This window comes from Mycosarcoma maydis, chromosome 5 (genome assembly GCF_000328475.2).
Source record: "Mycosarcoma maydis chromosome 5, whole genome shotgun sequence".
Lineage (NCBI taxonomy): Eukaryota > Fungi > Basidiomycota > Ustilaginomycetes > Ustilaginales > Mycosarcoma > Mycosarcoma maydis.
In genome coordinates, this window is record NC_026482.1 from 227,489 (window position 1) to 240,063 (window position 12,575).

The following is a 12,575-nucleotide window of genomic DNA, read 5'->3' on the forward strand; positions in this document are numbered from 1 at the left end:
CAGGGCAGGCCGAAGAGAAAAGGCTCCTCGACGACAGGGCAGTTTCGACAGGGCAAGCATACTCTGACAGGTAAAACGTGTGATTGGTGCGAGTCACGATGACTGATGTCCCAATTCGAGAACCACTCTGGCCAGTTATCTGCAACTGTCACATCGCACAGCAGACATCATGGAGCGTCGGGGGACAAAATATAGGCACCAGGACATAGACACGAATGCCAAGGTTCTTGCGAAGGAAACCTCACAGGCTGGTTAACTGTCCACAGTGAACCAAAGAAGTGTTTGCCTGGACCCAGCCGTTCCAAGCTACCCTGTGGCAAAGATGGCAATAGATATGGGTGGTGGATCGCAAAGTTCGAACCAGGAAAGTCGAAGTAGCACTGCAGGCTGAGCGCAAGCACAACCAAAGCCAAGATTGGAAAAATATAATAAGATTGGAAGAAAAAAATAATACCTAAATGTGACTTAAGAAATTCAGGAGAAAGGCTAGAACGGCGCTGCGGATCGAGTCTGGTTGGCAATACAGGTCTAAACTTTCACGAATCCGCGAGACGCATGAAATTGTAGTGGGCAAAATTGCGGTGTCATTGTGGTGGTAGCCTAAAAATAAAGAGCGAAGTGGTAGCAAGATCCGTCACTCTATTCACTGTGAGCGATCTCACCAAGAGCCTCAAACAGGATACGAGACAACCAAGTGGCAAGCTCGAAGGTATGATGCGGGTCAAGAGACGGCTCCAGTGGCCAAGTTTCCCAGGCCGGATGCCGGTCAAGCCAGCTGCTCTCACGGCCGAGCTGCTTACAACTCCGAAGCACAGACAATTGCATACGCGCACAGACAAACGAAGCGCTTGAGCATTGGATTTCTGGTTGCATACTGCAGCTATTGCGCGTGGCCGATCCACACTGCCATTGAAAGAAAATTGGCTCGGTCTGTGGTTCTCCGTGACCCAGGAGCGAAAATATCAAACGCAAAAATTTATTTTAGAAAAATGCCGCCCACCATCGGCGCGTGTCAATCGATGTCTGCATAGTAAAACGGGTTGCGCTTAACGAGAAGGTCTTGTCCTCGCCTGAGCGCAAGGTCGAGCTGAAAGAGAAAACAGGATCATTGATGAACCGCTTTACTCCTAGTGGAAGATGACTGCTCATGAATAACAAAGAGACGAATCACAAACGCACGTCGGGTGGAGAATCGCCTTGCCAGAGGAGCACGAAGAAGGTATGGCTTTCTGCTGTCAAAATAGAGGCTGTCTCACAGATCAGCAAGATCAACACAGTGCTGCGAGGCATCGAGGTTGAGCGTCAACATGCAAACCTGCCGTGCATGTTCGTTTCGGGCACACTTCTGCTCATACAAACTGATTTCCCTTCATCTCTGACCTGTCTGGCTTCATACATTAGATTTATTGGTGGCAGTGACGATGGACCGTGGCAGTGTTCTCAGATTGGGGCAGATCGTATGTTGTGCAGCCAATCAGGAAAACATTACGTTCATCTCGATTGCCACAACAAAGCTGAGGATGGGAGAAAGGAGAACGCGGACCAATGGGTGTTATGGAGGTTTGGACGGAGTCGAATCGACGAGAGGGAAAACGATTCTTGTCGTCGTCTGACTGTCAACAGCAATATGAAAATCGTCCAGCCACGTTAGCATTCTGCGGCTCGCGCCACTTCAATTTTAAATCCAAACGGCGCTTCTAAGTTCAAATTTCAACACTGCGCTGTACAACTGCACGTTTTTCTGGCTAGACAAGATCCAGTCTGAAATTCGATTCTCTTTCTGCTCGCCACAATTTGTTTTGAGCGGCATCTCGTTTCCCAGTAGTTAGTGTGTTGGACAAGTCTTTCGCAGCTCGAAGCTCATAGGAAATCACGAATGGTAGCTTGGCTTGCTGCTGTTCTTCCGACCATTTGCATTTTCTACCGCTGTAATCAACGTTAGAAACTTACCTTGATCCCCCAATTAGCAACCGTGAAGGTAACAGTCGAACGTTCTAAACGCAGAATAAGGAATGGTCCTACACGCCAGGAACGACCTTCGGGTGCTAACACGCCTTACGATCATTTCGCCCATCCACTTGCTTTTCGTTAGGTCCTTAGGTTAAAACGGCTCAAAGATCGAGACCAGATGCAGCTAGAAAGTGCGCATGGACTGCTCGAACATCCGAATTGCTTTTCAACACTCGCCTGCATTTTTCTTTTGATCCACTGTTGTCGTAGCGATCCGTGTTCTTGAAGCGAGCTCACCTAGCGACCGCATTTCTCGCTTCCTCTAAATAACGTCGGGTATCCAGGCTTCCATGTCGGCTGTCTCTCGAACCGCGTCGCTTAAGCAGCGCCTCCTCCAAAAAGAGCTAGCCCTGAAGCGTATATGTCGTACTAACCAGTCGGCCTTATCACTCTCACAAGAAGGTTGCCGATCATCAACTCAAGGCGAGAACGCTCCCAACCGAGCTTGCTGGACAATGGCAGTTAGGACGACCGGCGATGTTTAGTTAAGCGCCGATGCGATCATTCGTTTCGATCCTGATCTAAGCTTGGCCCGCTTCGGCCTTCTATCATTTGACTTAGCGACCAACAAGCGAAACTTGCCCATCTCAGGATAGCGCCAGCAGGATTCTTTCTTCTGCCCGTCGTCCCCTCAATGCAGCGATTGTTCCGCTAATCAGCAATTCTGCAGTTTGATGCTGCTTTGAAAGCCTTTGCCAGCCTCTGCCGTCGTTCGAGTGGACCCTATACCATCTGACCGCAAAATTTGATGTTATACAGAGGGCTTTGACTGCAGCCTTCATGCAATGGAGCGAAAGCAAAGCAACGTTGGACAAGATTAATGGCTTGTGGCTTGTGGCTTGTGGCTTGTGGCTTGTAACTTCAATTTTGAGAAGCTTAAAAGAAGAGTGGCACAAGAAACGCCACGAGTAGCAGGGCGAACGCGTAGAGCTGCAGAACATTTTAAATTAACTTAATATGCTAAATTCAGACCAGTCGTGAGTAAATCCTTCAGAAAGAAACGTACCCTGATTTCTAGATTTCGAGCGACTCGAAGCCGACACGAGCAAGATACAGTAGATGAAAGTGAATGAAAACCAGACCATTTGGGTGAACTGGTTGCTCTATCATGTGCGTAATGATGCGGAGCAGGAGCAGGAGCAGGGGTAGGATAAAGCTGACAGGGGCCACCGTGGTGGAAGAGGACAACAGATTTTACTGACCTTCAACATGTAACTCTATGTCTGCACATGCAACATTCGTGATTCTGATGCCCAAATTCACATGACTGAAACGGTGACTAGCTAGCCAGAAGAACAATTTCAAGGCTATCTTGCTCGTACACAAATTGGTGCCCAGAATGACTTCAGCATGTCATGTATCCGGACCGTGTCTCGGCATCACAGCGCCGCTGTCCGATCAATTTGAGTCGGATCGACATTATTAACACTATGCGCTGTCGTTCTATGATTCATTGTGCGGAGGAGAATGTGAAAGCAGCGTCAAGCATTGCGTTCTTATTGAAGGCTGCTGATCTGGCTTGATACATTGCCAACCTAGCCTGTCCCGTCCTAATCGATCGGAGTAACAAGCTTTGCCTTGAAGCGAAGAAACGTCAGAGATGCCCTTCCTTCCCGCCCGTTTGGTTCCACAGGGACAAGTCAAGGGATTATTTCACCATTCGTCTTGGGAACAGACACGGGGACAAAGCCTGTCCCAGGATTAAAGGAAAACGAAGCTAACACACATCATATATTGCCGTGTGCTCCTATTGCCTTGGAACATAAGCTCGGCTATGTGGCTGATGCATTGACCACCAAGCCGCACCGCACATGCCTCTCGTCAGATTCGTCAGGGCAGCCAACTTAAAAAGCCGACGAAGGGCTCTTTTTTGAGAGGGCTCATTCTGCGCCTAGACAGCAATTCTTTGGGCAGCCTGAAGCAGAAATCAGAACCTTGAATGTCGATTAGGAAGCGCGAGGCTCTCAGCATGACAGAGCACCACCTTGGTAGAAACGGAATGAGTGTTAGAACCTGGACGGGCCTCGCACAAAGCCGACGGAACTGCGGAGTCCCTTATCCGAAAGCATGCTCCGATCAAATTGACACCAGAACCGGGCCTTGACTTGAACCACAACGGCGAGGGTCTGTAGATCTGGGCCGCGCCAAAGCGGGGCGCCGTACGAATCCTTCATATCGCTTCTCAAATATTGTAGTCACCACTGTCTGCTATGGACTTCAGATGACAAAGCGACGGTATTTGATGCCACCGGCATATGAAGGTCAGGCGCAAGCTCTGCGACCAGCAAAATCAGAGAGAGAGCGACACGCCAGCGGAAGCTTCCCCGCCTTTTTCAAATTGATCAGAATTCGCGATTTGTGGATCGATGCGAAAATAGAGAGTCGACGGATGCCCTCAAGCGTCACCAAAGATGGATGGGTTCATCCTTGATGTTCTCTTACCCAAAGTCCAAAGCACAACCTCGAGAAGTACGTGGAAAAAACGCAAGCCTAGATTCCGTCGATTGATATTGCTGAAATGCTCGGGCTTGCCGGATTGAGGAAAGGCCACATTCGTTATTGGCAGTTACAGGCTGGCACCGCAAGACCGGCTATCTTGTTTAAATTTGAGCCGGGTCATAAGCGCGCCGGTAGGATCCTTATCGGTGATGTAAAACTACATCATTCCTTAACCCTGGGCTTGACTTGAGGAATTTGAAGTTGCGTTAAAAGGTCATACATTAGCACCGAACCAACTCTGAACGCCGGTTTCAAAGAATACCAGCATCGAAAGCACTCACAGCCACACAAGCTAATAGGAGCAGCGGTAGCTTGCAGGCGAGCAATATCAGGCGGAAGTCAAAGGCCCCGAATGGAACTGCATGTCATCTACTTTGTCCAGCGTTGCACCAGCAATGCGTAATTACAAAGAGCATGCGTAGCGCGATCAGTAGCCACACAGTAATCATCCATGATTGCCAACGAGAACACTCGAAATTGTGTGTCACACTTTGCAAAGAAGCTAGGAAGTGAGTGTGTAGAAAACGGAGACGTCGCATTCGTCCACCAACCGTGACAGGCTTGATAAGCGTGCATTCACGAAGCCAGACATCGAGTTCTTTCGGCACTGGTGTCTGTGTCCTGCGCGACATTGATTACGATATTCGGCGAATGGGTAACCGCGGTGAGTCAATTCATGCCGCGTGTCCTCTATGGTCTAGTGGAAAACATATTTGACAAGCTTGCCATCTGACAAGAATCAGTTCGAATGTTGAGGGCATCTGGTTCACGATCGTCTGTTGCAGCGGAGACCACGACTTGCACCTTCGTCCAGGCAGTGCCAACACCAGGTTTGCACACTGCTAAGACTTGGAGATATCTTCTAACTTATTTCAACTGATATTAATTATCCTAGACGTTTCAAAGCCGCGCCTATCCATTCTAGCGTCCAAGTCCAAACGAAGGCAGCATCCATTCAGAGTCACGCATGGTTAAGCGGAGCTTCGCAAGGTGCAGCATACAAATTCGTTCCCGCCCATAAAAAAGGCAAGGCAAGACAGGGCAAGGATTCAACAGTGCACATGTGAATCAGGACGCCGCTCATACACCGTTTCAAGTGCCGATTCAGGTGCAGAGGTTCACTGCCAACAACTCAGAGGAGATAACACATCAAGTAAAAACATGCAATGGCGTGGACTCAATGATGCGGTAGGCACTGGCACTCAGTTGCGCCATTGCACGAAGCGCCACCATGGTAGGGTTCAGAGACGGGAGGGTCACAAGCGATGGTCCTCCTCCTAGAAAACATCAATTGGGGCTGGGATCAGCAAGGTACACATGCATTTGCGCTCCGCCATTTTCCGTGCCATTTCAGTACATTAGATACTACCGCTCAGCGAGCTACAATACCGAGATACAATATACTTTTTGAACGTCTCCAGCTAAATTTGAATTGAGTCACAGTCTTGGTATCATCCCGGTTTGCATGCGATGGCGACGAGCGACAGGACTGCGGTGCTACGAGCAGTCGTATGTCGACAGTCCACTTGAACAAACCAGCTCCAGCTCCAGCGGCAGCTGACGTATGCACAGCATCGACTAAGCTTTCGTGCAACACTCGATCAGGGCAGCAAAGTTCGCACGCTGGGCGCGTCAGACGCGTTCAAACGCACTCAAGATGGCCGGCGAAGAACCAACTTAAAGTGTTGGTTTCAGGCACGGGTGCATTTGTCGGTGCCAAGAGATTGAGGCAAACGATGAGTGTTGCCCAGAAAGGCTGTTCATTACGTACGTTTGAATTCATTTCTATTCAATTATTTTGTTCCATAATATTTATTGGTAAATAATACCTCGTGGCAGCACCGACAAAAAAACTACTGTATGATTAAGACCCAGAAATGTGATCCGTCTAATTTCGGTGGCAAACGTGGGTCAAACCTTCACTTGGGAAAAAAGAATTGTGGCAGGTGGTATCCGCCTTTTTTTTTTTTTTACCGATTCATGCCGCTTGGTTGCTTCCATTTGTATCTCCGCTGCTTAAGTGCATTTGCTACTCGCCGAACACCAAGGCCTTTGCCCTGTACGGCTTTGTCCGAGAGCAAATTGTTTGATCATCCTGGACCTTCGCAGTCACGGGCTGATACAATCTGTAGATGAGCGGCCGTAGCGGGATTTCTATGCAGCGGGACGTGGTGTCATGATATTTGCGCTCTGCAAGTCTACCGGACAGGCCCATTGCACTTTTATAGCACTTTGCCTCCGGGTTTGAAATGGAAATTGGGTCCCTTCATTCGGCTATGCCATATGATACTTACCGTCTCACCGCCTCTGCGAATAACGACGCTTCTCCTATTGTCATCATGTAAGTTACCGATGATGAAGGTTTCGCACTTGAAGCTCGAATCTTGTTCGTATTGCAACGATGGTCAGTTGCAGATATGCACATAATATTGTTTGCATCGTCGCAAGTATTGCAGAAGGCAGGCTATTTCGAGTAAACTTGCCGAGATTTGAGCGTTGTAGGTATGCTGGGCTGCTATCTAATTTCACATTGAGCCATGTACAGCACGTAGTGTCTTCAAAGTGTTGTGTTCCTGGACCAGAGCCAAAGGCACTTGTTTGCAAGCGGGTACTACTCGGCCGTCGCTCTGCTTAAGCGATAGGAGGGTTCGAGCCGATCAAACAGACGGAAGAATGTAGCCGAGAGCGGGTCCATGACCACGCGCCTCGGATCAGTGAGGTGTTGTTAGGCGACTACTTTAAAGTATTCTCTCGTGCCTGTGTTGGCTCTTTGAACACGATGGCAAGCGTGAAAATCCTTTTGGCCCGTCAAAAACGCCGAGTGACTGACAGGTCTTCTGTGCTAATGTCATACTTATGGCGGCGATGTATAACTTAGTCCACACTCGTTCGGGACTGTTGCTCGCTTCTCTGTTTTACTCGGTGCGCTAAAGCCACTAGTTTTGGTGGTTGCTGATCGGCCCATGCACGCGATCAGTCCGTGTCGCGCTTCGTCTCGGCCTTGAGCGCGCATAGCAGCGGTAAAAAGCGCGCTTCGACGTCCGCTGCTGCTAGGTTCGCACATGTATATCACGGTTCGCGAATCCCCCGTTTTATCCTTTTCGGTTTCTTCTTGTTTTTTTTTTTTTTTGGTCTAGTGTTCTCGAACTGGCTGTAGTTTCATGTCATCTTGCTTTTCCCGACGTAAGACCAGTATTGCGCCGAACGGTTGCAACCAGCCGAAACGCTAGACTCGGTGCAGTTGAAGCCAAAGTGACACCGCTAAAAAGAGGTCCCCGGTTGCATCTTGAGTAGCTGGCAACAAGCACGAAGGTTCAGGATGAACAGTTTTCCTAGAACGCCGCACGATCACCGATCAATTATACATTAAGCCCCGTTCAAAGCTGTGTTTGCATTCGGTGTAACAGCCAACCCTTCGCTTTTTCAGGTAGAGAGACGCGTTCACGATTCACGATCGCGTACATGCTCTCGTTTTGCCACAGCGAATCACACTGTGCTGTAACGCAAAGTCAGTGCTGCGCCCTGGTCGCACTACGAGCCCCAATATCTCTGTTGCCTTCTCTGCCAGTGCACCGATTTCTGCCAGCCTTTGACACCGAAAAGAAACCTGGAAATTTTTCCTTGACAGAACTTGAACGATGTCTGACTATGTTCACGCTGGTTTTCGGCCAGTAGGCTGAGAGAATGGAGTCGTGAGTGTCCTCTCGAAAAAGAAAAAGAAAAAGGTTGCTGATAATTGTGGCTGCAAAATTCGAGAAAGGGCCGCGAAGCCCTTTCGTTCCGCTATGCCTACAGATGTCATCTTCGCCAAAGTGAACGAGCAAATGCTTTCACACAGAATCAAACAAGGGGTTTGACCCATTTTATCTAATAGAAGCACGAAGAAGGTTAGCAAGCACCGATTTTTGAAACGACTAGAGATAAGAACACGGATGGCTGCTCCTAGGAGAAGCACATAACTGCCTGCGCGTCCGCTCAGGCCAGTTCTTACGGGATCGGGATAACGGGAAATCGAACAAAAATCAAGACGGTGGCGTAATTGCAATTACGAAAGCCGTCGGCTGCTTCGCTTCAGCCAACGCGCTGCTACTAAAAGAGGTTGCAGCATCCATCCAGCCGTTTTCCGTCGGTCACACCAAGAGCGATACCCTGAGATCCCAGATGCTGCGGGTTTGATGGGACTAAAACGGTATCTGATCGATGCTCCCACGATCAGTTCCATTGCTATTTGAATGGAGTAGCAGAGACCAAACCACGTCGGTTCCCACGCGAGGTGTTGTCTTCAACAAAATGATAAATTCTGGGAGCCGAGCCAGAGAGCTACCACCGAAATGCAACGTCCTGTAAATGTTCAGCAATAAAAGTAGACACATCTATGTCCTTTCACGAGTTCTCTTGTTGATCCGCAGTCGCGCGAACTCGTAGTATCATCGCCGAGCGGAGGCTTGTACCCATCCGAAAAACTTGTCAGGCTGATTGGGAAGCTAGACCCGGCTTGCGTTAGAACGACCAGACATGGTGGTGTACAGTCACGAGTGTGGCCTCAACATGCAATCCAAGTGGCTGCCCGATGTGTGATTACGAAAGCCGTGCATTCAACCCAGAGCGAAGGAGATTCTTAGCTACCCAGAGGTATGCGACGCAGTGACAAGCGAGGCGAGGGAGATGTAGTAAGATGTCGCACTTTGCGCAGGCAAGTTTGGTGATTTTAGGTTGCTCGTAGGCGACATTTGCGTGGCAGGATACTACCTCATATCGCTGACTCGCGTGCGCTATTGTTACATTCAGTGCCATAACCGCGACATGTTCAAAGGCCTGCACTCGCCGATACCGTATCTTTTCACTGACAAAATTGCGACCACACTCAAGTTACGAGGACGATTCGCAATGTTTCCGCTTCATTTGACATCTTAGCGTGAGAATAGACCAACATAATTAGAGTAATGATTGTACGAGATACCTTTGGGCGCATCCAGAAGGTCCTGTAGCAGAAAATTCGGCGTGCGACGGGCCGACCAATCGTGAATATTCCCATACCGCACATTCTGATTCGTCGTCTAGCCGAATGACACTCGGATCTGGTTCGGACTTGCAATTGCTGGCTTTCGTCTCAGCGCTAGGCCAGGAACCACAGGCATGGCATGCGCCCAAATGGCGAGTTGTGCCTGCAGAAGGATCTGATACATCAATAGCTCTGCATCTTCAAGTTCACACGTAAAAATTTGCAGCTTGTCTAGTGATGCACTGAAGAGTATATCACGCATCAGTATGGGTTCCTATCGCAGAGACTTAAGAGCAACCTTGACTGCCTCACACTCGCAGAGACAGTACAGTAATGTATCTGTACATGGGTGTGGCGACAGTCAAGTACTTGCTCAATGACTCAGATACGCTGGTCGTTGCAGGCTTGAGATCTAGCAAAAAAAAACCCAACGTGGGTTTAGCTTTGCATGTTGGGCAGAAAAAACACTGTACGGCATCGATACCTGCTTGCCGTGCCGGAGATTGGATCTACTATACTTTGATTGGGCCCACTACGTCCGTGCACTTTAAATCCAATATTGTACCTGCCTGAAAGGGTCAATCAAATCAGTGGAAAAAGCGCGACACTTTTCATTCTCAATGTAGCGTGGCCAGTCGGATCAAATCTGACAGCTCGCCTAGTGGATCAAGCTTCGTGCTTCGGGGCCTCGGAACAGTCGAACACTTGCGACGCTGAGCAGTTCTCACACTAGCTTCACCGACACGAGACAGCCGGACCTACAAGAACGAACTTCGGGAAAACGCTGGGCTCGTCTGCAGGCCCGCTGCCCTTTCGCATGAGTAATTGCCACGCATCACCTGGCGGACTTGATGTGATTTGCGGTGCCACATCTCGTACACGCCACGAGGCAAGTCTCAACCGTCTTTGTCACACATGGATGAGCCTCGCTTGGCCTGATCTTGAACGAGTCCAGGAACGACAAGCGTAATCCCGAATGAGCGGCGCTCATCGCCCAAGCAGTTCGCATCCCTGCACCTGGCACTTTGGCGTGAGCTGCGACGGAAAGGTACCTGTGTCGAGCGTGAAAATTTTGTCACCACTGTGTCACACCACTGTTTCACCAAGCAGACAGTCGTGAATAACCCGTAATTTCGATGGCCTGGCGCATCAAACCGGCTGTACAACGTGCGCACGGCCGCGTAGGTCTGTAGGTTGCGAGCTGGTGAGCGCTCTTAACATATCAAAGTTTGCTTGCACAACACGTTCCATGTGTTCGTTGTAGAAATCTTCAACTAAAAGGGGAGGGCGCCACCGATTCGGGCAGCCCATCAAGCGGAAATCGGCTGCAAGGTATGGTCATCGGGGAATGCTCATTGATCAGGACAATACATCAGGCGTGGTAGGCTATGATGGCGATAACACAGTCTTCCTTGACACTATCACTGGTGGTCACCGTCCTGTTGCTTCACGGACTGAGCGACGCTGTCTGGCTCAAAGCTTTGACCTCGCGTGGCTGGATGGCGGGGCCAGGGGAAGTGGGTTGAACCATTTCGGGTTGCGTTTCTGTGGTCGAACACAGCCAAGATAAAGGGGAAGAGGGCGACACAGCATCAGTACAGACACGCAGATGAACTACGCTAGCGCTAGACACACGCAAAGACGTACCCCTTTGAATGCCTCTAAGCCTTCGTTGATGTTCTTGCCCACATAGAGCAATCGACTTCTGTCGGACAACAAGTTGTCTCGCGCCGAAGCATCAATGTCGCCGTTCGTCGAGTCGCGGGCCATGACTAAGGCAGACTTTGTCACAAGCACGCTATCGGGACTATTCTGGGTCAGCTGAATGGCGATATCGATAGCAGCCTTATCTACTGCTGCCTGACCGAGCTCCTCGGATGTCGACTTTGCAACATCAACGAGCCGGTTGACCATATTGTACCGGTCATGAGCTTCCTTAGCACTGATAGGCTTGCCGAGGAGGAGAAGCTCCGACGCACGTTGCTGTACGCAAAAAGATGGAAGAGAAATCACGGAAGAGAGAGAGGCAAGATGAAAGAGTGCTGAGCTTAGTTTTGTTCTCAACGCAATGATAGTTTTACAAGCGACGATCTTGCGACTTACGTGACCACATAGCTGTGTGAGTCGAGGAATACCACCCATGGCAGCCACAACGCCCCTGGCTACCTCAGGCAGGCCGATTACGGATCGAGTACTGGCCACCACCATGTCGCAATTGAGGATGGTCTCTGTGCCGCCTCCCATGCAAATACCATCAACAGCGGCGATGATGGGCTTGGCGCTCCTTCGCGAACTCATACCCCCAAAGCCACCTCGCTTGAGCCTCTGAATGGATTTACTAACCTCTGCATCAGACTGCATGGGCTCTCCTGTGGTATGCGTCATAGTATCGGAAGTCTGATTCTTGCTGAGCCAATCCTTGAGGTCTTGGCCGGCGCAAAACGCTCTACCCTTGCCCGCAAGGATGATAACCCAAAGAGAGGGCTCGGTCTCGAACCAATCGAACACACGACAGATGTCCTCTTCCATAGCATCCGTCATCGAGTTGAGCTGTTTGGGTCTGTTGAGCGTCATCTGAAGCACATGACGTGCAGGGATGGTGAGGATCAGATGTGAGCCCACCTTCGGCATCATGATTTTAGAGGAGGTCATGTTGATGTTTGATTCGAAGCTTCTTGCTAGATTTGCAATGTCTGCTTGGTGCGCTTCATGAGAGAGTGATCAGCGAGTGTAGACAGGTCTTATACTTGACCTTCTAGTGAATGCACTTATAGCTTAGCATCCACCAAGTGTTGAGCAAGTTGGTACACCGCATTGACTAGGCTAGAAAGCAAGGTCCAGCCGGTCTTCGGCCCTTCCTTGTCCGGCTATTCATCGAGAAAAAATGCGGGGAATGAAGGTCACATCTCCCGATGAAAATCCCGATCTTGCGACTAACACAAGATTCACGATTGAAATTAGGGCGTGTCCTCCACATGCCCTAAGCTTCGATTGAGCTTGCTGGCCAAGCGTACTCGGTGACTGTACAAGGTACCACCGAAATCTTAATGGTAGCGCTCCTTAT

At 49.7% G+C, this 12,575-nt stretch overlaps 2 protein-coding genes across 2 annotated transcripts; one reads left to right on the forward strand and one right to left on the reverse strand.

Annotated features, from left to right (window-relative positions):
• Positions 1–5,774: 5,774 nt before the first annotated feature.
• Positions 5,775–6,377, forward strand: UMAG_02096 (uncharacterized protein; the record flags this gene model as incomplete). Its single annotated transcript, XM_011390162.1, has 3 exons — positions 5,775–5,820; positions 5,953–6,276; positions 6,349–6,377. 3 exons carry the CDS (start codon positions 5,775–5,777, stop codon positions 6,375–6,377), a joined length of 399 nt encoding a protein of 132 aa, XP_011388464.1.
• A 4,607-nt stretch (positions 6,378–10,984) lies between these two features.
• On the reverse strand, positions 10,985–12,163 carry UMAG_02097 (uncharacterized protein; the record flags this gene model as incomplete). The annotated part of the gene is made up of 3 exons (XM_011390163.1): positions 10,985–11,056; positions 11,159–11,494; positions 11,615–12,163. 3 exons carry the CDS (start codon positions 12,161–12,163, stop codon positions 10,985–10,987), a joined length of 957 nt encoding a protein of 318 aa, XP_011388465.1.
• Between the last annotated feature and the right edge of the window lie 412 nt (positions 12,164–12,575).